Source organism: Podarcis muralis, chromosome 3, assembly GCF_964188315.1.
Source record: "Podarcis muralis chromosome 3, rPodMur119.hap1.1, whole genome shotgun sequence".
Classification (NCBI taxonomy): Eukaryota; Metazoa; Chordata; class Lepidosauria; order Squamata; family Lacertidae; genus Podarcis; species Podarcis muralis.
Genome location: NC_135657.1, coordinates 98,993,734 through 99,021,547, shown reverse-complemented (window position 1 = coordinate 99,021,547; position 27,814 = coordinate 98,993,734). Strand labels below are relative to the sequence as shown.

At 42.1% G+C, this 27,814-nt stretch overlaps 1 protein-coding gene across 2 annotated transcripts in view; it reads left to right on the top strand.

The window, feature by feature from the left end:
• Window positions 1–3,572: 3,572 nt before the first annotated feature.
• Window positions 3,573–27,814, top strand: part of CSMD1 (CUB and Sushi multiple domains 1) — a 939,172-nt gene continuing 914,930 nt past the window's right edge. For both annotated transcript variants that reach the window (XM_077926388.1, XM_028722385.2), the window contains exon 1: window positions 3,573–4,852. In XM_077926388.1, the coding sequence (XP_077782514.1) occupies window positions 4,783–4,852 (70 nt within the window). In that variant the 5' untranslated portion in view covers window positions 3,573–4,782. The remainder of the gene's footprint in view (window positions 4,853–27,814) is intronic.

Here is a 27,814-nt window from a genome sequence, read left to right as displayed (position 1 = left end):
CAGTCCTGTTTTTCATATTACCTGGAATTAGAAATATTTTCCCCATGGTTTTTTTTTTCAACAGAGAAAAGAGTTTATCTCTCAGCTCAAGTGTTTCAGTGTGATGGAGCCTTTTTCTTTAAGCACAATGATCTTTCCAGAAACTGGAATGGATGCAGATGTTGAGATGAAGGATTCTGCCATTATCTATAAACCTATTGCCAGCATATGTGATGTGCTGCATTCTGTTGAAGAGAATTTCATTTTCCCCATCCCCAACTATAAGCTGGCATGAACTTTCCCTGTTATTTTGGTGCATGAGCATATCTGCCAGTTTTTAAACTGTACCATGTTCCCATTTCCCAATGTAAACTAACAAGTAAATTTTCTGTCCACACATATATATATACCCATAACCTATGCTTCATAATCTGTTATTCTGTTGACTGGAGCAGGCCTGCAGTGTGATAGGTGCTGTATAAGGGTACAGATATGAAACAAACAAACAAAAAGGTCACAGCTGAGGGAAGCTTAGGGACTGACAGTTAGGAAGGATGATAAGGAGGCTAGCATGAAAAGACAATGTACAAACAGATGAAATGGGATATGCTGACTTTTGTTTAAAACTAGTGTGTCTTGAAGAGGGAACCAATAGCAGTAAAGATGACTGTTTCAAGCATCAGGGAACTTGGCTTTCATTATTTTAACTCTTCAAAGTTCCATTCTGAAAACACAGACCTTTTGAATTCAATGCATACAAAGATGGGAAGTATAATGGTAACACATCTGGTCTGCACTAGTCCAATAATTGCTGAATGGTTTACTGAGGGATATCAGTGTGCTGTACATCCTGGATAACTCAGTTGCTTTGAGTGTACAGCTGATAACCCCAAGGTTGCAGGTTCGATCCCCGTTAAGGCACAGCTGCATATTCCTGCACTGCAGGGGGTTGGACTAGATGATCCTCAGGGTCCCTTCCAACTTCAAGATTCTGTGAGTTCTATGAGCCACCAGCACTCATGAAGATGCCTATCCCATCTCTGCATAATTCGTTGTTCTTTCCTTTGTCCCTCCTGTTCAGGCTATGCTGCCATATCTCTCCACACCAGATTGAAGCATTAAATCACTCTGGATGCAGAGAAGCAACAAAATTATCTGCTCTCATATTCGCCTGTCTGTTGTACATCTGCATGAGTCGCTGTTCGCGGTTTGCATCCTCCCAATCTGGAATGTAAGGGAAGAGTGGCATCTGCAATAGTAGTAGAGACTATAGGCTCTTGTGCCTCTCTTTGCTTTTTTGGGAGGAAGGCCAGAATATAAAGTCAACAAATAAATAGATAGGCAAACGATGAGGGCGTGGCGGAGATCTTTCTTACACGCGCTAATAATCCCTTTTTGGTTGTTTTTTTCAACTAAGACTGAAATGTGTCTTTAATATTTATGAATTCGCTACAGAGAAAAATGAAGCCGCTAGATGGCAGCAGTGTCACATGTTTCTCGCAGATTTCCAGTTCGCAAAGCCTCCGTCCCGCTTGCCCCGCCAGCGAGAAAAGCAGCAACATTAATATATAAATATAAGCCTATTAACAGAGCCAGCCTATTTTGTTCAGTACCCACTCGTTGAACCAACGTACAACGAGGCAACAGCTTTCCATATTTTACCAAGAAAGAGAATTTATCGCCAGTGATTAATTACAACCTCGAAACTCCTCCTCGCCATTGGTTTTGCTTCTGTCCTGTGATCCTTTGTATTTTAATTACCAACACAGGTAGCTTCGGGCGTTAATTAGGAAGTAAGGTTCTTTCTGCTGTGTTAAGTGGCTTTAGAATTTTCGACTTCTTCTGGCAAGAAACCAAGGAATCGCTTGGTTTACTCAGAAGCAAGCCCCATTGATTTCAATGGAGCTTACTCCCAGGGCACACAGGATTGCAGCTTCAGAGAGTTTTTAAGCAAACAAACCTGTTTTATTAGGAAAACAGAAAAGCTGACATTTCGTGGACTTAAAAAGGAACCACTCTAATGTAGTTTATGCCACAGAACGAAGGCTAGGTTGTTGTTGCTGTTTTTTTAAAAAAAATAATACTTTTTTTTTACATTTTTAGGCTCACGTTTAGAAGATGTCTTCTCAATACTGACATCAAAGAAATGGGTTTTAGAAATAGTTTTAAATGGCAGAAATTGATGAGGGAATGGGAGAGTATTAGAACACAGAAAAAGAAACGAGGTGCCAAGGCGACTTAGCTGTTTTGGTTTTTTTCCATTTTCCATTCTCTATTTTTGCCCTGACCGAGAGCTGGAAATGGACCTAAGGTAGCAAACGCATCAGAGGCTCTTTTAAGTGACTCCACTCCGAAACTCCTTTGAAGTGGGGTCAGAGAACCACCGAGGTGCCAACTTCGAGCTTTCCATGGGGAAATGGCCGTATTGAAGATAAACTGAAGAACCCGACCTCTCCTGAAAGAACATCCTAAATGTCCCTTAAAATTATTTAGTTAGCGCTCAGAGAAGTAATTCAGGAGTGGGGCTTGCCCAGTCTTGCATTGCTCAAGTGATGCTGAAACAAGGATTGCTGGTTTGCACTTCCTGGGTCTGATGATCGGGCTGTGTGTGAAGCCTGCATTGCTGTCCAAAGAGATTCCCAAGCACGCCTTTTAGTGCGGGAAGTGTGAATGCTGCCAAGGAATAAGAAGAGAACCGTTTTTAAGTGCCCTTGCTGAACAGGGGTCTAACGAGCCTTGTCCATCGGGTTTGGGAAACGGCTGTCTTCTTCGTCCTACGACAGCCACAGGTGACACGACCCATGTTCAAATGCATAATTTGGGATCACTTCTTTCAAAATGGTCCGGGTAGAGCAGGCACCCATCTCCAAGCGAGTGATTTTTAGCACAGAGCCAACTATTATTCCGGATTTCGTAGAGCTGGAAGGGTCATCTAGTCCAACCCGCTGCGATGCAGGAATCTTTTGCCCGACGTGGAACTCGAACCCACAACCCTGAGATTAAGAGTCTTGTGCTCTCCCGACTGAGCTATCCCAGTGGGTTTAGACACGCATACAAAAACACCCAGCATTGTGTGTGTGTGTGTGTTGGTTGGTCTTCCTTGGAAGAAGCCCGTGGCCAAAGAAGATATGTTAGACCTAAGTTCAAGGTTGCCCACTGGCCATAGCTGTCAACGTTTCCCTTTTTTAAAGGAAAATTCCCTTATTCCTAATAGGATTCCTCACAAGAAAAGGGAAAAGTTGACAGCTATGCCACTGGCTCCCAGGCGTCCCTTGCTCTTTTTAAGGGAGGAGGCCACTCTTATTTAGATTGGATCCAGACCCTTGCAAACGGCCCCTTGGGCGACCCCAGGAGGACATTTCTCCTCAAAGACACCAAGCAAAGCCTGGGTGTGGGCTGCTGCTGTCGCTCAACCGACCAGGGGGAACCATTCCCTGCACTCCTGTAGCTGCGGCTTCCCGCCTTTTACGCTTCCCCAGCCGCCTCAAGGCGCCCAACGTGCGCCCTGCGAGGTAGGTCTGGCGGGAAGGCGAGAAGCCAGAGGAACGACGACGGGACGCCAGAGCGCGTTTCGCAGCGCGGCGCGGGATTCCCGAGCGCGTCCCTCGTCCCGCCCCTCAGCCGCCGCGCGCGCTTTCTCTCTCTCCAGTTGCCCCCTCAACTGCCCCGTCGTCACCTGTGACTGGAAAAGAAGATTCCCAGCTACCGCCGCCACCTCCCTCAGCGGGGCGGAGGGGGTTTTTTGAGGGGGGGAGAGAAGAGAAGAGAGAAAACGATTCCCCTCGCTTTCCCGTCTTTCCCACCCCCGTTTCGTGAGGGCTGCGAGAAGGCTGCTGCGGCTGCTTTGCCTTGGGCTTTGGCGGGTGCGCTCGCTCGCTCGCTCCTGCTGCCGCCGCTGCGCCGCTCCAGCCTCCTTCCCCTCTCTGTGGGAAGGGATGGTTGAGTCCAGCAGCAGCAGGAGCGGCGGCGGCGGCAGCGGCAGCAGCAGCTCCTTCTTGCGCTGCTAGCAGCCTGTCAAGCTTGCCGCGCTCTCCCGGCTCGGCTGCGTCCCTCAGCTTCTCCTCCTCGCCGTGACAGGAGCAACCCGCTATTTCCATTTGGTTCTCGCCACTCTCCCTCGCGCGCCTTTCTTTTTATTTGCCGCTGCCGCCCGCGTCTCCTCTGGCTTCCCTCCTCACTCGATGCCCGGCCGCGTCTCCTCCTCTCCCACCGCCGCCGTCGCCACCTCTCCACGGTCGTCGTCGTCGACGTCTCCGCTGTCTTGGGGCAGCTGGTGGTTTTCGCCTCAGACTCGGGAGAGCCGCTGGCGGAGGAGGCTCTCGCCGCTCCTCTCCCTCAGCCTGGTCTCCCCGCGCGCTCTCCGCCCCGCAGTGGCTCGCCGGCACTTGATGCTATGAGAAGGCGGCGAGCCGAGGCAACCAGCAGTCCTGCAGGAGGCGTCGAATGCTGCGCCGCCGCCGCTGCTGCCACTCGCGGCACCTGGAGCTCCCCTCGCTGCTGCTGCTGCTGCTGCCGCCGCCGCCGCCGACACCACCACCACCTCCTTCTTCTCCTTCTCCTCCGCCTGGCTTCGCCCTCTGGTGATTCTTTCGCCCCGCGGGCACTTCTGGCGAGGGAGGGAGCCCGCGCTCGCAGCTGAGAGGCGCCGCGGCGAGGTGCTCCGACCGACCGGTCAAGCAGCCAACCAACCGGCGTTGCAAACCCCCCCTCCACCCCCCCCCACCCCGGGTCTCAGCCTGCCTCCTCCGAGCTCCCGCTCGCGCCTTTCCCTCTCTCTCTATGTGTGTGGAATAAACTGCAGACATGACTGCGTGGAGGCAGTTCGAGGCTCGGCTGCTGGTGCTCTGCGCGGGGCTCGTCGCCGCAGCTCAGGGTAAGCCTTGCTGGTTTCTCCTTCTTTCCGTTACTTGAGGGGGGCTTCCTTCTTTTGTGTTTGTGTGTGGGGGGGAGATTCTTCTACAGCCGACCCGACTGGAAGGAGGGGGGAAGGGGGTGTCGTGCCTGTGCCAGCTCCCGGCTTTACCTCAGGCGTGTATCCCCCCCATATATATTTATATACTGGTCAACGGCTCCACGTTCCCCTTGCCGTCGTCGCGCACACCCGGACCGTGGCATGCCTGGCACCTGCTCCCTCCCGGCTCCGCCGCTGGTGGTTCATGAAGGGAGGTTATGTGGGGGGGTGGGTTGTTTTTTGCTGGTGGTTTGTTGGGGTTTCGCTCTGGGGGAGGAACTGCGCCGCCAGCGAAGGAAGGGAGCCTCCCGGGCTGGACGGGGGGGACCTTGCCCTCTCTCCTCGTCCGCACATGGGTGGTGGTGGCTGGTACTTAACCGAGGGATGCTAAAGATAGCTTGCCTGGGCTGCCAAGTTCCTTCCCGCCTCCGCCTCCGCCTCCGCCTCCTCCTCCTCTGCCGCCTCCCCACCCTCAGACCCTCTCCTCTTCCTCCCCGAGATGGAAAGAAGCTCCGCTGCCAGCAAAGGCGAGCTAGGCGCCTCGCCCGCCCTTCTGCTGCTCTGCTTTCCCAGAAGGAGGGGGCCGTGTGGTGTTCTCAGCCCTCGCCCACCCCACCCCTGGGATGGCTGAGACCTGTACTTTGTTCCTTGCAAGTTGCAGGGAGGCAGGAGAGGGAAGCAGGCTTTGAGGGGACCCAAGGGTGTTCCTGGTGGTCGGCATAGAAAAAGGTGGTGTGTGTGCGGGTGCTTATCTTGCCTGTAGCCCCTCTCTTCTCCCCCCACATCCAGGAATCTCCTTTCACCATTTGCTTGCTTGGTATTCTCTTTCTCCTTGAAACCGAGGTGGGGCAGGATACCGGAGGGTTACACAACTTCTGCCTTGGCCCTCGCCCCACAACTTGCCTAGTTGCCCCTGAGACAACAAGGTCGGCTTTATTCACTTTGCCTCTCATTAGCCCGGGCCTTTTTCATGTTGGCAAGGTGTGTGTGTGTTGTGGCTGCCTCTGGTGACAACACCTGCTTACTTCAAAACCTGTTTCTGTCTTGCTTCTGAAGCCTCTTCTTCCTCCTTCCTCTTCAGGTGTCCTTACAAAGAGTAGAAGGGGGATATAGATGATTTCTTTTGCTATTTTTTTTAATGAAAAAAAATTCCATTCTAGCATAACATATTAAAAACAGCTATTTATCCCAAATCAACCTCTTCTTTTTTGCTGTCCCGATTGTACAGCAAATTATTGAAAACTCAGAGAGATCAAAAACTTCAAAGTGACTAAAAGTGCTTGTGTCCTGTCTCTCCTGTCTACTTCCTGTGTGAGTGTGTGTTCTGAATTATGACATGGTGCCACATTGTAAAGTAGTGGGGTCACTTTGCATAAGTGAGCATCCCGTTGAGATTCCCTCCCTCTCTTTTTCTTCCTTCTTCTTTCCCTGAATTACTTTTAATCACTAGGCAGAGGTTAGGGGAAGGGTAAGAGGCAGGTGGCAACATCTCATCTCTGTTCCAATATACTGGGTTGTGCTAAGGCTTGCATAGTTTGGAGCAAAAAGAGCAAGTTGTGTTAATGAATGCACTAAAGCCCCATCGCCACCCTGCCTTCAACCCCATCCCTGGAGCTGCGGCAGGTGACAAAGTGATGCCTGGCTCTTTGCTGCCTCTGATCTCATTTTACTCACTTTGAATAAAGAACAGAGGAACAGAAACATCTGACATATTTAGAAATCGTGCTGAAAGGCCAGCTCCTATAAAGACAAGGTTCGCCCTTGGAGCTATTCACATGCCATAGTAGGATTTTGCCCCTTTTCAGTCTACTGCGGCAACAGAGGTCTTTCTGTTTCATTCCATTTCCAAAAGTTGCTATATTTTCATCACACTCTGTCCTCCTCTACCACCCTTGACTGTGTGTCTTCTTAGTTGGGAGACAGCGTTTTTCTTTCCCCTGTGCAGCCCCAATTAGCCAAGGTTTTGCCTTGCCCTGCTACTGCTGCTTAATAATCCTGACACGTGTGTTACATTTCAGCCCTTTGCCTCTGGATTGGGGTTTTTTGAGAAGTTGGATTTGAAAGAAGGACACAAATCCAGATCCTCTGGCAAATTCAGATTATTTTAGCAGCTGCTAACAGCTGCCTGTGGCCAGTAGCACTGGAGGAATGGGGGGGGGGCATTTGCCAGGAATGGACATACAATTGCAATCAAACGGGCTCATCCTGTGGCATCAAGGCAAATAATATGTTCTTGAGGCTGAGGAGAGGAGAGGGTGGGATAAGTTACAATCAATAGCACTATTGTCTCAGCTACAGCTGAGGACTTAGAGTTCTGACTCACTTATTAAACACACTGTTGCTGGTTCTTGACATTTGCCATTTTAGCATTTTCCTTAAAAAAGAAAAGAAAAGCTGACATTGTGTATGAAACGCTGAGTCTGGTTCATGCTTAGAAAGCACTGCTCAGATGTATTCAGCTAATCCATAAAGTGAGCTTTGGGCAGTACCTTTGGTGATGCAAGAGTTAAGATTAATTTAGCTGTGCGTTATTTTAATATGGGGAGGGGGGAATAGGCTGCAATCTTACGTAGCACTGGATCCAGACAACAAGCAGAAGAAGAAAAGAAGAAGAAACAGCAGTGATGTTTCACTCCTTCCCACTGCTACCTTTTACATTCCAAAGCTTTAAAGCACTCGCATCTATATTTAGCATAATGTAAACCTACATTTGGAACGAGGTGTACTGCTTAAAGAGAGAGTGACTGAAAAATAACTATCACCTAGTAACAGATCAGCTTTGGTTTTCTAAGCACATAACATCTTAATTAGCAGTGCCCAGCAACTCTTTTATTTTAACTGCCCCATGGAGAGGAATTAATTTGCTTTTTTTATTGACAGAGATTCTATGATGAAGACTCCAAAGTGCTACATTTCCATGGAGAAGTGTGTGTGTGTGTGTGTGTGTGTGTGTGTGTGTGTTATATGTAATGTTCTCTTTGTCTTTCATGACAAGACAAATATATTTATCACTAACATTCCTGCCACACAAACACTATATGTGTAGGTCAAATCCCATAACCTATTGAACAGTTGCACATAAGTTCCTTCCCAAATATAATGCTTTAAAAAGGGTTAATGGGTGTACTGCAGACTTGTGGTTCCTTTTCATTTTTCTTTAGCTAAAAATCTATAGAAATCTGTGTTTAGCCTATTGGCTTTCTTCCGGTAACTTTCTCGAAGCCGAAACCAGAATCCAAATGCATATTTACTTGTAAGTAGGTCTTATTGAGCCAGGATAATTTACTTTAAATATGGTTAGGATAGGGCTATAAGCTCTACATATTCGGTTAAAATCGCTCAGGAACGCATCCCTGCTTTCCATGCCAGCAATCCCCATCCATGTGATTTAAAGCATGCATATACCCTCCTTTTTGGCAGGAGGGGGAAAAAATAGGGAGGCCTATATGTTTCCACCGCTGTACTAAAAAGAAAAAGAAAAGAAAAAGTAGAAATCCTCCTCTCTAACCTCACCTCTGTCACAGCAATAAGGTACGCACTACTTGCTAATTATAAGGAACAGAGGGGAATTAAGGTTACATGAGTGCAGCTTTGCTTCCAGTAATTAATAGGGTTCTTGATAGGTACAAGAAGCTGCAAAGAAGCATATAACTTGGAAGCAAGGAGTAAAAGTTGCTTCTTGTGATTTTCAAATGGGATAAAAAGGTGTGCATTTTTGGTTGTTGCTTTGTACTATGTTTCCATTGTTACTGGATTTTTGGAAAGCAAGCATTTCTTGAGAAGGGGACTACTCTGTGTTGATTTGGGTAATAATATTTTTTTTCTTATGGAAGGAAGGAAGGGGGGGGGACCACACCTATTTTACAAACTAGAACTTGCCTTTCTCCATCATGGCACTGGGACTGGGAGAAAGCACCCATAGCTAATGCAATGTGGTCCAGTGCTTGGGAAAATATCCAGATTTCCTCTCCTTGGTCACATGCACCTTGAAGATTTTTTTATTGAATTCAATAGCTTGGCTCAGATCCTCATCAGGTCATATGTTTTTTATGTGTTGGGCTGATAAATGAGACAATTATTATTGCATGTAAATAGATAGTCCAGATAACTCCTCTGACTGAGTAGAAAGGTGTGCCCATTGGGGCTTTGGATTTCTCTCCACCAAACTGCAGGTCATTGTGACATGCCAAGCTGCTTATGAAAGAATGCCCTCTCCTCTTCCTCACTCATCATCGTCATCATCATTTACCATCACCACACCTCCAAGTAATCCAGCCAATGTCTTGTGCATGGTCTATACTAACATAGAAGGGTGTTGTTTCTTGATGGCTATTTGCTCAGTATTAAATTTAGGAGGTTTGACTTAAGAAGCTGTCCCGCAAACCTAAGGTTATGGCTGGGGTTACGGTGTTTATATAACACTCCAGCCAAACCAAAATAGTATGGCCACTTAATGAAGATTGTGAACTAATAATATTCACAGGGGTGGGTGGGAAGGTAGGTTTCTTTGATTTAAAAAATAAATAAATGTCCTAGTTTCCTTTTCCTTTTTACAGTTCCCAAGATCTATATTATGTTGTATTATTTTATGTACTGTGGCTTGCCGCTGTTTTATTGATTATAGTTTAGAAATTATTTATTGTAACTGTTGAGTGGATTTCTGTTTAACTTTTATATGTTATTATTATTATTATTTAATACTATTCTAACGATTGTTGAATGTTACTTTTTTGATGTAGGTTGCCTATTTTAAAGTTATGTTTTATTATAAAATTTTTGTATTGCATTAGATTGTTATAAGATGTACATTTTTTGTTTCTTCAGCTGGTAAGCCGCCTTGAGTATTGTAAGATAGAAAGACGGTATACAAATTAAAAAAAATACAAAATGATGATGATAAGATAGTTTTCTTCAGATGAAGAGGGAAATGTAATACCATATGTAGCATTCTGTGGCTTCATTTCATCACTACTTCCAGGACATCTGACCAACTGTTCTGCAAAATGGTTAAGTTCCTTTCTCAACAAATAATAATAATAATAATAATAATAATAATAATAATAATAATAATAATTTATTTATACCCTGCCCATCTGGCTGAGTTTCCCCAGCCACTCTGGGCAGCTCCCAATCAAGTATTAGTTGTTGCATGCATTTAAAGAGACTCGCTTCAAGTCTGTTAAATATATCACTACTTACGGAAAGACCTTGTAGTAGAAATAAAGTCTTCCAGAGCAGATCATATAATATTGTAGGCACAGAAGGATTAGTTCTGAAAGTCATTTGTTCATGCTGGTAGTCAAGGACCTTAATCCTACTGATAAACGTAACTATAATGCTGCTCATGCAGTGGTTTGTCTGAATGTTAGCAATAGAGATAAAGGTACAACCACCAGGGGTGTTGCGTAGTGCATAACTCTTCTTCTCCCCATCCAACATTCACAGTGAGACATTGCCTTGTTATTCTCACATGGGCGAGCCCTATGGACCAGGTGCATAAATCTGCATCTCACACCCTCGGCTGAACATTCTCCTGCTCCCAGCCCTGCACTGTGTGATCATAAGAGAAAGAGATTATGCCACCTCTTACCTAGCACAGAAATCGCTTTGTAGCCACATTCTCCTAATTCACAACTCATTATCCAGATACCAGCTATTCAGATGTCTCCCTTGTTAAAGTTTGGCCTGTGTATGGAAACATCTTATAGGAAATAAATGTAGCAAGCCTGTCCTGCTCTACTACCTATCAGAAGCCGTTCCAATACGAGTGCCACTTAAAAAGAGCTCAGTTTTGTGCTGTGGGCATGTCTACACAATAGTCTTAATGGGTTTAGCAGTCATTTCATTTGCTACATACACACAGACAGACATAAAAAAGAGGAAGGGGAAATGGAGGAAGGAGTAAACAAGGGAAGAATGTACTGTTGATAGTTAAAATAGTATAAAACCAATATAAACAACTAGTGTAAAACCAATATAAATTACTAGTGTAGATATATAACGTTGATTACATCATGGTGGTCAAGGTGCCCTTTGGAGGTCATAGTTGGGAGGACTCTTGACCATTTAGTCCAATCCTGTGTTCAGTTCAGAATCTGCAATGGAGGATGCAGATACAGTACCCCTTCCTGACGGTTGTCTGGACTCTTTTCCAGTAGTTCCAGCAACACTCACCACTTCCTGAGGCAGTCCATTCCACTCCTAACTTTCTCTTAACGTTTAGCTGAAATCTGCTTCCTTGCAGTTTTTGCCATTTTTCTAGTCCTGCCTTCTGGAAAAACATAGACAAGAAGTCAGCTCCTTATTGTGTGTGACAGCCCCTTTTGTGTGGTGTGTGTGTGTGTGTGTGTGTGTGTGTGTGTGTGTGTGTGTAACATTGTCATTGCCCCTCTCCTTTTAATATTCTTTTCTCCAAGCTAAACACCCAACTCTCTCAACTGTTCTTCATAGCACTTGGTTTCCAGACTTCCTCACCATTCTGATTGTCCTCCTCTGAACATGCTTCAGCTGGTCAAGGTCCTTCTTAAAGTGCCCGGAACTGACCAGCACAGAGTAGAATGAAATGATTACTTATCACAATGTGGACACCATGCACCTATTTATACATCCTAAGACTGCAAGGTTCTTTAGTAGCCACATTGCACAACTGTTTCATGTTTGGCTTATGATGAATCAATACACCTTTGGCATGTAAGGTGTGTGTGTGTGGGGGGGTGTCTCCTCTCCCTTCTATATTTGTGGCATTGATTCTTAGCTTCTAAATCCAGGTACAGATTCATATCTGTTGAATCTCATCTTGTGGGTTTCAACGTGTGAAGACCATCATGAATCTTTCTGCTACTGCAAGGGATGTGCTCTAGTGGAACATCACTTTCCCCTTCCTCTCCCCTGAAGCTCAATGTATACCCCCCAAAAAATTAGCTCTGGTGGGCTGGGGCTGGAGTAAATTTTGTGGTGGTTTCTTAAGGATAGGGAAAAAATGAGATCTCTGCTAGTAGGAATGAATTCTTCTGGAATTCACTTTCTTGTGCAGACAATACATCTGACTCAGAGCTAGTCAATTTGGTACCCTCTAGATGTGACTGAACTCCAATTTCCACCTGTTCCAGCCAGCTTGACCAATGGTCAGGGGGTAATGGGAGCTGCAGAGGGGACATTTGGTAGAAACCTCTAAATCTAACTGAACCTGAGAAGTGCATAAAATATATAGTAAAAATGTTTCAGATCTGATAAGAGACATGTCTTCCATACTGTTATTTGAAAAGGTAATTTTAAATTATCACTGCAGTTATTTTCTCTTCCATCTCCCACAGAATATACAAAACAAGCTGATTTTACACATTATTCCTGATGCCAAGTTTCAATGAAAAGCAGGGAAGTGAATATCCTTCTTCAGCTAAGAGTTAGACTCTAGAAACACATACATGTGTTCCAGCTTATTTTCAAAGAGCAAGTTTTTGTGTACCCTTTGCTTGCCACTATCACTTTGTCAAAATAATGACTGGAACTACAACAACTTAAGGTTCCCCGCCATGCTTAATGCCTACTCATATATATGGGTGGAAAAAGCTTTATGTGTTGTATTTTCATTGCTTCTAGAGTAGCGGTTCCCATACTGTGAGGCTGTTTTCTTAAGTGGGATTCAAATAAGCACAGAGACTATGAAGGAAGAGAGGGAAGCTTCATTTTCTGTCACTGTTTGGTTCTGGAGTTGCCAAAATTGAGATCTACTCTTAATATATTGGTTCAATACAAAGTAGCTATTCATGCAGTTCAGAGTAGCAGCAGTCTAGGCGGGGAGTGGAGGAGAGAGAAAGAAAATAAGAAGCAAACAATTATATATATATATATATATAAAGGTCTTTTTATTTCCTTTTATACGATTTTTTAAAAAATAAAATAAAATAAATCTGTCTTTCTATGGCACAGTTCCATTTAAATGCTCATGAATACAGTAGTGGGGTAGAGCTCCAATCTGAAATACATTTTTATTTTGTACCTGCAGAGGACTCATAACCCAGCTTCAATCAGGCTGTACAAATAAGCACTGATCTCTCTTTTTAAAAGAAAAACGTCTTGCTATTTTAATTTTGTTATCTAGTTTAATTATAATTTATATGTCTCGTTGGTTTATATTTCAGTATAGTTTTTAGCTGTTTTGTAAGTCGCCTCAGTCTTTGGAGATGATGAGTTATAAATGCATAAAGTGACCTATTTTTTTTTCTTGATTAGCAAGTGCTATAAAATATTTGTTGCAGTGTTTCCAAGAGCAATACCTATTTAGACCAATTACATGAACTATCTCTGATGTGATGATTGTGATGTACTATGGTAACACTTGTGAATTGTCTGCTGGTGCAAATCAAAACAAACAAAAACGGACGTAAGTTCTTATCAGAATGTGCAGTATTCCTCTTATTTTCAATGAGCACATTTCACAGCATTAACACAGATCCACAGTTGTGGCCCTTTGTTAAGGGCAAGACAGCCAAATCACATTCTTCCATTATGACAATTGGGAATTGTAGGTTCTACAGCATGCTTCCTCAGCCTCAGCCCTCCAGCTGTTTTTGGCCTATAACTCCCATGATCCCTAGCTAGCAGGACCAGTGGTCAGGGATGACGGGAATTGTAGCCTCAAAACATCTGGAGGGCTGAGGTTGAGGAAGCCTGTTCTACAGCTTATGGTTTAAAAATAGTTCTGTTGACATTTGAAATCTGGCAATATAGGAGAGGTATGTTTTAGGATGCCCAATGCAAAATTTGGAGTAGAAATGATAATAGATGGCTTGTTTTGAATGACAAATCTACGAATAACTTTAGGAAGTTAACAGGTGATGTGCATTTTCCTTCCATAGCCTTTTCTGGGGTGGTTTTGGGGAAAATAGGTATCTGTGCTACATAGGTTGAGAAAGTGTTGCATTAGGTCAAGGGGCACACCTAGTATGTGCCACACTCATGATTTGTGTAATAAGTTTGTAGTTTTGTGCAATTTATCTTTCAAGTATGCCAATAGGTGAAAAGTTATGTTAGGGAGAAGAAGTCATAGGAGATGAGTAGAAAACAGTTTGAGGGAAATGAGTGGAGTGGAAAATATATCTGATGGGCAGTTCGGGGATTTCAGAGAAAAGTGAGGGTTTGAGATTCAAGGGACTTTTACGTACATTTGCTGAATTTCCTCCCCACCCTTATAGGAACTGGAATGTCAGAGCTTGTGTGAGCATGGAAAACCCTTAGCACAACATGTTAAACCCAAAAAGTTATTTGTTGAATCTTACAACAGTAACTCATCACTTGTTAACTGGGGAGCATATTTATTTTATTTTTTGAATTTATTTTTTTTTTTTTATAATAAATTTTTATTAGTTTTCCATAAATAAAGAATAAACAAAACAAAAACATAAACATAAACAAACAAAAACATGACTTCCCCATACCACCCCTTTTCTGCATTCTTGTTTCAAGATTTTTTAGCAACCCTCTAATCTTAACTTAAATATATTTCATGTATTTAACTTCAGTTAATTATTAATACAACTGTAGTTCTTTATCTCTTATAACTCTGAGCCCCTAATTTTCCAAATTACAACAGTTTTTAAGATAAACTTTAAATTTGTTCCAGTCTTCATCCACCGCCTCTTTCCCCCGGTCTCGAATTCTGCCAGTCATCTCTGCCAATCCCATATAGTCGATCACCTTCGTCTGCCATTCTTCCAACGTGGGTAAATCTTGCGTCTTCCAATACTTTGCTAGAAGAATTCTTGCTGCTGTAGTGGCGTACATAAAAAATGTCCTATCCTTCTTTGGCACCATTTGGCCCACCATACCCAAGAGAAAGGCCTCTGGTTTTTTAACAAACGTTCTCTTCAGAACTTTTTTTATTTCATTATAGATCATTTCCCAGAAAGCCTTAATCTTCGGGCAGGTCCACCAAAGGTGATAGAAGGTTCCCTCCGTTTCACTACACTTCCAACACTTGTTGTTGGGCAAATGATAGATCTTTGCTAACTTAGCAGGAGTCATGTACCACCTGTAGATCATTTTCATAATGTTTTCTTTTAAGGCATTGCATGCCGTAAATTTAACACCAGTGGTCCATAACTGCTCCCAGTCTGCAAGTTCAATGTCATGCCCAATGTCCTGTGCCCATTTAATCATATTAGATTTCACCATTTCATCTTGAGTATTCCATTTCAACAGCAAGTTGTACATTCTTGACAAATTTTTAGTATTGGGTTCTAACAGTTCTGTTTCTAATTTTGACTTCTCCACTTGGAAGCCTTTCTTTCTGTCCTGTTTAAATACTTCATTTATCTGTCGATAATGTAACCAATCTCTCACCTTAAATTTCAGTTTCTCAAAACTCTGCAATTTTACATTTTCACCATCTTGTTCTATAATTTCACAATATTTAGGCCAATTAGAACCCATATTCAATTTTTTCACCTCTTTTGCTTCCATTGGTGACAACCACCTGGGGGTTTTACTTTCAAACAGGTCTTTATACTTAATCCAAACATTATACAGAGCTTTCCTCACCATATGGTTCTTAAAACCTTTATGCAATTTTACCTTGTCATACCATATATATGCATGCCAACCAAATCTGTTGTCAAATCCTTCAAGATCCAAAATGTCTGTATTCTCGAGGAGCAGCCAATCTTTCAACCAGCAAAACGCTGCTGATTCATAGTAGAGTCTTAAGTCCGGCAGGGCAAAACCCCCTCTATCTTTCGCATCTGTTAATGTCTTAAATTTTATTCTTGGCTTTTTGCCCTGCCAAACAAATTTCGATATGTCTTTCTGCCACCTCTTGAAACAGTCCATCTTGTCTATTATTTGTAATGTCTGAAACGTTTGTAATGTCTGTAATGTTTTGAATTTATATACCGCCTTATACCCAGGGGTCTCAGGGCGTTTCACAAAAAATGCATTTTGAGATCATTTGAAACTGGAAGGCATATATATATATATTTCAAGAGGAGAACTAGGTTTAATTTGTCTCATATTTATGTTTATAATGATAAGTACAAGTCTCTTGACTAATGAGAATGTTGCTAATGATTTGTTTTCAAGGACACAGCTGCATAAAAATCACAAATTCTTGCAACGGCAGGAATACTCTAATTGGAGGTATAATCATTAAATGTGATTTCCTACAGTCCTTCGGTTACCATACAATTTCTGCCATCTGTCTTTGTTTAAAGCTAGGTAGCTACTTTGTGCACCTTTACCTTCATAGGCAAATATTTGCTAAATTAGGAAGCAATAAAATATGCAGCATGATCCCCACACCAGTGAAAATACATAATGTACCAATCCCAACAAGATTGGGATTCAGTGCCACAAAATAATTATGTCTCATTATATTAAGCTAGTATGTTATGGATAATATTATAAGATTATATGTAACATGAGAAGTTTAGGAGAGTGATCATGGTTTATAACTTCATTTTAGCTTGGTTGTGAAATAAAAAGACCCTACTCCTGCACTAATTAATTTGAATAGCTATACAGTGGCCACCAAACTGAGCTTCCCCCAGATCCAAAAGGCAGGGGAAGGCAGGGAGGAAGTGTTTCATTATTGTGATGCTACCACAGAGATGCTTTATATGTGACAAACCTACCAATTCAGAAAAGAATGAGAGTCCCCTCAACAGCAATATCGGTAGCCTTCCCTGGAAATTAATAGAAAAGCATAAAGCTGAATACAGTAGTACCTCGGGTTACAGACGCTTCAGGTTACAGACTCCGCTAACCCAGAAATAGTACCTTGGGTTAAGAGCTTTGCTTCAGGATGAGAACAGAAATCGCACAGCAGCAGCGTGGTGGCAGCGGGACACCCCATTAGCTAAAGTGGTACCTCAGGTTAAGAACAGTTTCAGGTTAAGAATGGACCTCCAGAACGAATTAAGTTCTTAACCCAAGTTACCACTGTATAACATTGGGAAATTCTAGTGTACATGAACTATCACCAACAAATCATGGCTTGAGTTGAATCTGGAAGCAACTTTAAATGTTACTTCCATTTCATAGAAAACACCTGTGAAGTCACCATCTACTCAGTTACAACTTAACAGCTGTTTTGAAGTGAAAATATGCTAATACAACCATTGTGATTTTTCTTTTAACATATGGATATTGTGGAAATGTTCCGAAGAGCCATGGGAGATGGTGAAGGGGGTCATTTCAACCTAATTTGTAATCATAACAACATTAATAGTGCAATCATATACAAGTCTTGTCCAAATTGAATACTGTAGATACTTAACTGGGAACACATCCCATTGAAATTAGTAGTACTGATTTCTGAGTAAATATGCATGGAATAGTGGGATTGTGCTCACAGCCTAGTGTAACATATTAGAATTGCTGACTGGTAGAGATGCTTGTAATTCATAACATGAGGGAAAGGAGAAGGGGATACTACAGTTGTGGCATTGCAAAGTATCTACTGCAACTCCCCTTTTGCTTTTGCGTCTGATTCAGTAGGGGAATCTTATGTGTTGACCTACTTTTCTCCAGAACTTGCAAGTGGAAGTCAAAACATATTCTATTTGGGAGCTTGGATATTTTGTAAAACTACCCTTATACTGGCTTACTATTATAATTTTTTTTTTTTTATTGAGAGCTGTGTCTGTTAATCTAAAAATAAATGCATGTTTCCACCATTTTCTCCAGCAGTTGTTAAAATAAGGGTAAATATACATGTTCAAGGGCCTAAACTGGTGAACTTCGCAATTAGGAAGCAGCCAGCTTTTATTATGTTCTCATCACACACACACATTGGGCTGAATCCAACAGCACCCTTTCATTCATGGAATGGGATTGGATTCAGCAGAGGTTATTTTGGCAATTTCCCATAACACGGTACCAAGTCCTACACACTATTGCATGGTCCCAAATCCTCCTGTGTTGATTTGGGTGGCCTCAGAGGGTCAGAGGATAAAATGAATTGGTTTCTTCTTTCATGAGCAGGAGCCTTTGCTGGATCAAAGCCATTTCATGAATGGAAGGGCATAGTTGAATCTAGCTCATTGATCCAACATAGGCATTTGGTTTGAGGGTATGGAGTAGGAATATCATAACTTTACTGGATATTTGACAGATCTCTAGTACTACTCAGCAACTATAAGGATTCCACAGTGAGTGATCATCTGTATCTGTGTTTTTGTTGTTTGGAAAATGAAACAACATATGCATATATGTTTCCAACATATGCATATATATGCATATATATTTCCAACACAGAACTATGTGGTGCTGGTCTATTAGGGCAGTTGTAAAGATATGAAGATGGAGCTTAGCAAAACAGCTTCCCTATGAAATATGTTAGATGATGAAGGCAGGAGCTACTATTCCATCTACAGCTGTACTCTGTATGGAGACCAACAGTTTTAGTGGGGAGGATATATACGATATTCCCTTTAGACTTTTGCAAATTCTGGCATGCCATTCTGCCAAATGTGCAAGTTTTCTCCAGATTCTTAATATTCCTTTCCCATTCCTCAGGTGGGCGTATCATCTGATGATCAGCAACAGCCCCTCACTGTGTGTGAAGTGCACACAACATTGGTTGCCACTTCTCAGCTGAAAGAGAGGAGCATACTATTAATTAGTTGGAACTGTGAAGCCTTAGAGAGAAAACAATGATGATGTACTAGGCTTCAAAATGTTTTAAACTGGGGATCAGAAAATTCAGCCTACAGGGATCAAAACTGGCCTCTTACAGAATAGTAGCTGGCTGCCCCACTTCAAGTTGCTATGTCAGTTTTCTGGAGAAAGTGATAACTATGACTGTGGGATTTGCTGACAATATACTCTGGGAATAGAACGATGTGCCATCTTCAATCCTCTCTTCTAGCAGCTATCCTGCACACCTTGCTACGAAATTACACATGCAAAAACTGAGATATGATTGAAATATTTTCTGGGCCCTTTACACAGCAGATGTGAATGTAATCTGCCAGCCTGTTTTTAAATAAATCCATGTTAGGGAGTACTCACAGCTAGGCACAATGTTCATTTTGGAACCATGCTATGCAAATTGGATTTCCTGGCGGTGGAGGTTTAAATACAGAGAACCTAATCCGAAGTCCACAGAACCCAACAGAAATATTCTTCTTGCCTTTAATGGGTTTCAGGCCCTTTATTGCATCCACTTATCCAAGTAGAAAAATATAAGTCTAAATGTATGCTCAAGCCAAACACTGATGCTAACAGCATATCAAATTAATATTTGATGCTATGGAAATGGACAGAAAACGTCCTGCACATCATAGACGTACTGTATTAGGAAGCTGTTGACCAACTTGAAATGTATCATTTGCTCTCTGTGGTGTTCACTGGCATTTGATTTGTTTGCTTTTGAAGAGAGATTAACCTTTAATTGCTTTCTTTAGTAACATTTAGTAAAAAAACACGCACAACAACTGATAGAATGGAGATGATCTCTGCAAACAGGAAAGATTTCCTCAACTCAGGTTGCCATAGCAATTGAATTTCTCCCCCCCCCCCACAACTGTTGAGAGATGTGAATCCTCCATTCCCTTATCTTAAGCAAGACCGAACTGAACATTTTTGCATTTTAAAATGATTCAAAACGAACACGAAACAAGGTGTTGTTCACATATGGCCCTTATGGAAGTAGCATCATGTGGCATTCAGTATGAATTGCTTAACAATAAGTTTCTCATTCAAAGTCAAAACAACTCTCTATCCTTGCCCCCCCCCCCCAATTTGGCAGATGGGAACTATTCTTAACATCTACCGTACTTTTGGCTCTATAAGACTCACTTTTTCCCTCCTAAAAAGTAAGGGGAAATGTGTGTGCGTCATATGGGGTGAATGCAGGCTGCACAGCTATCCCAGAAGCCAGAAGAGCAAGAGGGATTGCTGCTTTCACTGCACAGCGATCCCTCTTGCTGTTCTGGCTTCTGAGATTCAGAATATTTTTTTTCTTGTTTTCCTCCTCCAAAAAGTCTTGTGGTCTGGTGCGTCTTATAGAGCGAAAAATACGCTCCTATCTGACTCCATCGCTAGAGTTTTAATCCTGTACATACTAACTTGGACTCAGTGGAACTTACTTCTGACTAGGCACAGATTCCCTCCTTGCTGTTTGGCATCATTTACCAAATGATGCTGCACTTGAATTATTTTATTAATGGTATTGTTTGAGGCTCAATTTCTCAATGTTTTGTTAAAAGCTGTGTGTGCAGTTTTACATTTAAATACTGTTGTACTAAAAAGGGGGGGGATAAGAATAATGGCACTAATCATATGTAATAGTTACCATGGAACTGACAGGCAAACTTACAAGTATAATTTTGATCTCCATGACAATATTTTATCTTGCTACTTTATGTTTTAAGGGAATTACACTACAGAAGGATTACAGAACAAAGGAGAGCTAATCATTTTATTTCTTCTACAGCTCCACTTACAAAATTACTTCAGTGAAATGTTATTGTCAGAAGAAAATAGAAAAGGCTATCTTGCCTGGATATTTAAATAACTGTGTGAAGGTGCTTCATACCTGAGACAAGAGGTGTGTGAGCCAAGTGAACTTTCCAAATTTCTGCTAAGTACAGATATACATTATAGTTGCTTCAAAATTATTTGGGTGGAGACTTTAAAGTGGCTTATGAAGAAAAATCGTTGTTTCGTTCGCATAATTCATAGGTTAGTATTGAAAAGCCGAAATGATGTAAGGCAAAAAGAGAAATAGGAGTTTTCCTACATGTTCAGAATCACATCATCTTGGAGTACCAAAGCTGTAGTGTCAGTCATAGAGGTGTTTTGATGAATCAGCATTTTCCCTGGATCCTTCAAATAAACAACAGATGTCAGACCTTCACATTCTTTCAAAGAACCACTGTTTCCATTTCACAGTTAGGAAAGTCCAGCTGAGAGCCAGCGACTTATTCAAGACCAATCAGGGAATTTCAGATTTAGGAACAAACCTTGTCTAAACATGCATGCACTTTCCTCGTGTGCAATACACTTCCTTCCATGCGCCAGCGTATTTTGAGTGAACCCCCACTCTAATGTAATCCATCCCATTCATTCATCTTTGCATTTGTATGCCACTTCCCACACAAGAATGTGCCCAAAGCGGCTCACAACACATGTCACAAATACACATGATCTTTACTTTTGCTAGGCCAAAGAATTCACGCAGCCTGTGATTAGCAGAGCAATTGCCACACTGTCTATATTAACATTAGAGTGAAAGGTGTTATTGCGTATCAGTGCATACTCTGAAGACCAAATGTTTTCCCCCTCAGTCTTAAGTTATCCATTTTATATATTGAATTCCCAATATAAATATATATATATCAAAGCTTTTCCGAAAGCAGTTCCACCTTTTGAAGGAGGGGATATTTAAAGGCAGCAAGTATGTTATTTTATAATACATTGCTGTAGTGGGCTTCATAAAAAAAGTTGTTCCAAGTCCCTCCTTTCCTGTCTTCTGGTTGAGCTCTCAGACATCTCTAACTGCAACATATACTAGCTGCTTAAACTTATAAGTTTACTTAGAAGTAATTTTAGCTATACTGAATGGGGACTGTTTTCAAGCAAGAATGCTTAGGATTATGGTGCATGCATATAGCTTGTTTTACATGTATCCAATCTTACACATATTGCCAGTAGTTTTGAGGGGCAAGGAAGGAGGGAGAAATCTCATTTTATGAGAGAGAGCCACCTACCTCTAATTGGCCACTGAGGACCACAGCCCCACCCCAAGATGGAGACATCCACACAAGATTTCCTCCATGTTTCTCCTGAACACCTGGCCTACCTGGTGGCGAGTCAGTAAGTCAAGTCCAAAGTTCAAAGTCCATGGGTCAATCCATGCAATCAAAGCCCAAAGGTCAGGAAATGCAGTCCAAGGTCAATCCAAGTCTGAAGTACAGCAGTCAGGATACAGTCCAGAATCAAACCTGAAGCACATTCCCACAGAGGTCCAAGAGCATCCAAGCCAAGGATGACATAAGCAGTTAAAGCAGACACAGCACCTCAGCTCCGCTTCCCTTTTGTACTTTGCATGCTGATTGTGGCATCTGGGCTTGATGAGGCATGTGACCCTCCCCTGATCCAAGCCTACTCCAGCTGAGAAATCACACACCTCTTCCCAGGGCTAGCGAGCCCATCCTAGCCAGCTAGGGAGATGAGCTGTGGGCCCTTGTCTTTCTTAGCCTCCTAGAGCACCCCTCCCACTGCTCCCTACACCTCAGAGCCCATCGTGTTTGTGGAGACAGGGGCCTATCTTGCTGTGGTGATGGATCCTGCTGCTCTGGTTCCCCTGCCATCCTCCGTCACCCTGTGAGTACTTTTCCTCATCCCCTGCTTGTCCCAGTGTGTCCCAGCCTCAGCTATACCCCTTGCTGGGATCCTCTTCCTCTTCTTCCTGCTCTTCCTCCCAGTTCATGACAATGTTGTGGGGTGAATGGGACAAACATGCTCAACTCAAAACAAGAAGTGGAGTGACATACTCCCACTTTTCTGTGTTTTTAGCAAAGGAATGGAGTCAATGGCTGACATCTAGGAAAGCACATCTGGCCAATTAGACAAAGAGAATGCTAGAATGAAACACCCATTACCTAGGAACATAGGAAGCTGTCTTCTATTGAGTTGGATCCATTGGTCCATCTAGCTCTCCAGGATTTCAGACAAAGTTCTCTCCCAGTCCTACTTGGAGATGCCGGGTTTGAACTTGGAACCTTCTGCATGCAAAGCAGTTATTATTATACTGCTGAGCCACAGCTCTTCCCCCAGAGTCTTAGTTTGTTTTAAAGCATTTTCTGCTGGGTGGGGAAGTGATTGGTTCCTTATAGAAGAAAACACAGCTATCCCGGATTTTAGTGTATCTGTCATTGGGGGGTAGGCCTAATGCCAAAACAAAAGACCAGAGCTCACATTTTAAATTCAGGTTTTATTTCATAAAAAATGTGATTTTATTCTCAGTATGTAAATATTTCAAAAATTACTCTTGTTAATGGCAGTGCAGGTAAAGTCCATCTTTATTTGCCCATATTGCAGGAAGGGGAGACTGTGCCTGAGAGACAGTGTGTTGTACCAGCCCTGCAAAGTAGCCCAGTGTTGTTATATTCATTTTGCTGAAGGGAGTAGGGAGGTATTATAAGAAAACCCTGGTGTCTATTTCAGTGTTGTTAGCCTGATATTTTGTGTGTGGTGTTGGCGGAAAGGGGGGGCAGGATGGGGTTAGAGGGAAATGCAATGAAGAGGGGACCGAGAAGCTGATTGTAGCAGCAGTGCAATTAATTAAGGGCTGGCAGAAATGAAGGTAGCCTGAGAAAACAGAGCGTTTCACTTATGAGTGGAAAGATGTCTAGATAGCAGGTCCACCCATATATGGACAGTAGGTGTGCCCACTAAGAACCAACAGAGGGATAGACCTGGAATACCAGTGTCTCAAAGGCTAAGTCTACCTAGACCTCACTACGGTTCTGTTGCCAGATCTACCAGAAATTATTGGCCTTTTTCTCTAATGCCAGTTATATTTATCTGGAGTATTCCCACCCACACAGAAAGAAAACAAGTTCTGTAGACACCCGTGATTCCTTCTATAATGAATATAACTGTCAACCAAGGAAGAGGTATTTTGAATGCTTTATTAGGTAAATGTGAGAAATAAATGCAGGATATTTTAGACTACATTATTAATAAGGATATAGCTTCATTCTGCAGATTTCTGATAAACATAACTCCTGATATACTAAAAAAAAGTTATTTGTAAGTTGATATAAAAAACAGTATTCACCTAGAATTTTTGAAAGAAACCAGTGATTGCTTTTAATGATGTTGGTTGATGGAACAAAAAGACCAGTCATTGAATGGTTTGTAGATACTGTTTAGGCTTCCTGGTTTTTGGTTTACTGGAAATTTAGAAAAAAAAGTTTTGTATAAATGCTGTTTTGTGTATTTGCATGTATTTCTTCATGTATTGAACATAAGGGTTACTAAACTGATTTTAAATGTGATATATGCAGGAAACTATGTTCACTGATGTATGTTTTATGTCTAAACATCTGTTGCTAACAGCTTATTAATTTATATTATTTTCTTTGATTCCCTGAGGATGAGGAATACTGCTTAAAACCTGCATATGCAAAATCATGTGTGCATTGGAATTTTATGTAATAAAAATGGGGCTTTAATTCCCCCCATGCCCCATTTATTTTGCCGTAAATTTACATGCATGGGCACAAGAAAAAGCAAAGGGGACATTAAACAAGCAAGCAAAGGAAAAAAGTAGGCTGGGCAAAGCAATTTTGCTCCAAGCAATGTGAGATAAAACTGCTCAAAATATAATTGAAATACTTTGCAGAACAGATCCAGCCTTAATTAAGAAGCAGACTCATTACACAATGAGCTTGAAATCCTATGTTAGATTTTGCTGGCTTGGGTTCCCAGAGATCCCATATTTTTAATTTTAAATGGGTCTTCTAAAAACAAGGTATCACAGTACATTAGGAACGGGAATATGCTTGTATTCATATAAGGCCATCCCCAGTCTTCAGAAGCTGCTTTCTAAATAACTTTCAGTTACCTGCATCTTTGCAATATAGGAATTACCAGGGGAGTGTGTGAGATTTGTGTCTATGAAAATCTATGGAAGCTTCTCTGCCCTTCAAACTTTTTCCTGATTGAGACTGGTCATATTCTGTGACTACTTTCTCACTGCTTCCCAACATTACAGAATGGAAGGATGTAAAGTGGGCTAGCATTGGAATGTGAAAATGTGAAAAAAGTCTGTTATCTGTTTTACTTACTATGTTCACAATGAAGCCAAAACCTTGGCAGATAAAAAAACCCTGAATATATTTCAGTTGAACTGCCTGTGAATCACAGCAACAATAATTAGACAATGCTCACAACCTAACTAGAAAAGAACCTTTATTTTCACTCAGGATTTCATTAATCTGACAAAATATTATCTCCCTTTGAAAATTCTGTCAAGGAGATGCAGATAATGTAACACTTTCCCTTTTAATAATGCACTGCCTTTACCAAGCGGTCAAACTAGAGGTGACTTATAGTTGTATGTCTCTTTTCTGTTCATGCTTTTCAAAAGTAAAAATGAATTATAGGAAGATTTAGGAAGAGGGGATGAGCTCTGTTGTTTTTGCCTCCAAAGTACCTGCGCCAGCTGTTTTTCTCCCTGCAGGTGAAAAGGATACTGGAGGAATGTAAGAAGGCATCTATTTCCTCTCTGCCCCATATCCATCACATGCAGCATAGTTTCCATTCTGCTGCAGTTCAGCTTCCAACAAAAGCTATGTTATAAATTTCTCTACCCACTATGGCAAAGTTACGTAACTAATTTCATTATCATATGCTATTCCACAATATTCATTTCGGTGAAAAGGAAATACAATGGAAATTGGAAAAAAAAGTCATAAATTACGTGTTGTTATGTATTCTTTGCAGACCAATTGTAGTCGCTGGATTCATTTTCGTTCTAGACATGGAATGAATAAACAAATAATCAGCAATTTCCCTTCCTATTTCTGTTTTCGTCCTAATTCTCTGACATGGAGAAAAGGCCCTTATAACTTTTCCCCTGCAGGAAAAACAGAAGCGTGGGAGGCAATTTTGAGTGGAAAATCAACCTCTCCCTCTGTTGCTCTTCTCTTCTGGCTTATCCTCTACTTATAATCTTCCAGTGAAGGAGAGTCCACCATTTACCTTCTATGGTAACCTGCTAGAGATTAGCTTTGCTTTTTACAGACATTTGTCCACAGCAAGTGTTTTTAGTTTTTGGTGTCAAAATCGGACCATTCAAGGCAGGGCTGGCCCAGGATACTCTGCTCACCTTTACACCTCTGCACACTGCCTCCTACACGCCAGCTACCTCACTACCTAAGGTGGCTCAGGCGTAGAAGGACATATCCTTTCATGTTAGTGTGGTGGTATGTTTATGGTGGTGTAGGAATCTGCCACCTGAGGCAATTGCCTCATGCTTCTTCAAGGCAGGGGGTGGCCCTGATCCAAGGAGTTCCTAAATTTGTTTGGGGGGGGCACCTTGTGAAGAATCGACCTTGCGGAAGCACAGGATCCCTTTAAAACACCCTGCTTTGGGTCAGGATTGAGGTGCTGCTGCTGTTGCTGCACGGAATGGGATGCAACGTGTTGTGATGTTTTGTGTTCATTTCTGCACAGCTACAAAAACTAGACTGTGTGCTAGATTAAGTTTCTCTTCAGATTGGATAAATCTTTCACCTTTTAGATTGTGTGTAGCTGAGTCTGCACCCAACAGGATTATGGCATTCTTCTAAAGAAACCAACATTGTTTCTTAAAAAAATAAGATAAAATTATTGATACTTATTCAAAGGTATTCAAAAATACATACATACCCATTATAATATACTGTACTGAGATAATACAGCTACTTAGTCTAAAAGAGAACGAAGTCAGAAGGAAGAAAAGACAAGGAAGGGAGAAACCTAAAGAAAGAGAAAACAAGAGAAAAAATAGAAGAATAATAGAAGAAGAAAAGAACCAATGTTGCTTCAAGTACCATCTAATATCTTGTAGACCACTGGAAATCATCTGCTAAATGACATTATGTATAAATAAATTATAAAGAACGGAGGTCTTGACTTTTGAATGTTGAATATACTGTCTCTTCATGTTCAAGTATCCCTGTCTTTTACCCAGCAGGTTGTTTTGTGTGTGCTTTCATGATTATTTCCCTTAGTCATTAATCTCTGTTGTGGCCTGTTGTCAAATGCTTGTAATGTGACTACTTCTGCTGAATATCCCTTATCTTTCATGGCAAAAAATACCCTCATGCAGCACCAGCAGGTTAGTTAAGCATGACCTCCTCTGCCTTAATCTGTGCAGGTTATCCTTAATCAAGCTGCTTTAACACAGTTCCAGTCTCTCCTTATGATTCACAGCAAAACTGATGTTTTGTTTGTTTCTCAACTACCACTCCTGCACTCTGTCTTCTGAATAAATGAGACTTTGGCTTGTTTGATGTGCTGGAGTCTTTGTGGAGATACCCACTTTGCAGCGTCTGGGTTCTTCATTAATAACAAATATGCAAGCAGAAACAAACAAACAAACAAAAACCCCTCATGCATTTTTTCAGCCTCTTTCTGTTAATCAGAAAACAAGTTGAATTCAGAAATTTATGAAAAGGGAAAGAAGATTTTGGTGAAATTCCCATGGATGTGGTGCAGTGTTTTTGATGAGCTTATATTACTTGCCAGTGGGCTTTCTTTCATTCTGCAAGTCATCTCACTGGTGGTTTGCACTCTGTAGTCTTCAATCAAACTCAGGGGAAGTTATCATGTCAGGAAATGGGGACAGCAAGGGATGCCTCGGGGGAGCTGGAGAAATGCTTACTGGGGGGAAAAGCCACACACATCAACCTTGGCTAACTTGCAGTGATCAGGTAAACTCAAAATCCTATCCACCAACAGTTGAAAGACATTCTAAAGCTCCATGAAAACTCGACAGGCAAATCCTCTTTCACAGAGGAATAAAACATTTGAGAAGCTTGAGGGCAGCACTATTAGAAATACTTAAAAATATATAAAAGGTAAACGGACCACTGACCATTAGGTCCAGTTGTGGCCTACTCTGGGGTTGTGGTGCTTATCTCGCTTTATTGGCCGAGGCAGCCGGCGTACAGCTTCCGGGTCATGTGGCCAGCATGACTAAGCCGCTTCTGGTGAACCAGAGCAGCACACGGAAATGCCGTTTACCTTCCCGCTGGAGCAGTACCTATTTATCTACTTGTACTTTGACGTGCTTTCGAACTGCTAGTTTGGCAGGGGCAGGGACCGAGCAACGGGAGCTCACCCCGTCGCGGGGATTCAAACCGCCGACCTTCTGATCAGCAAGTCCTA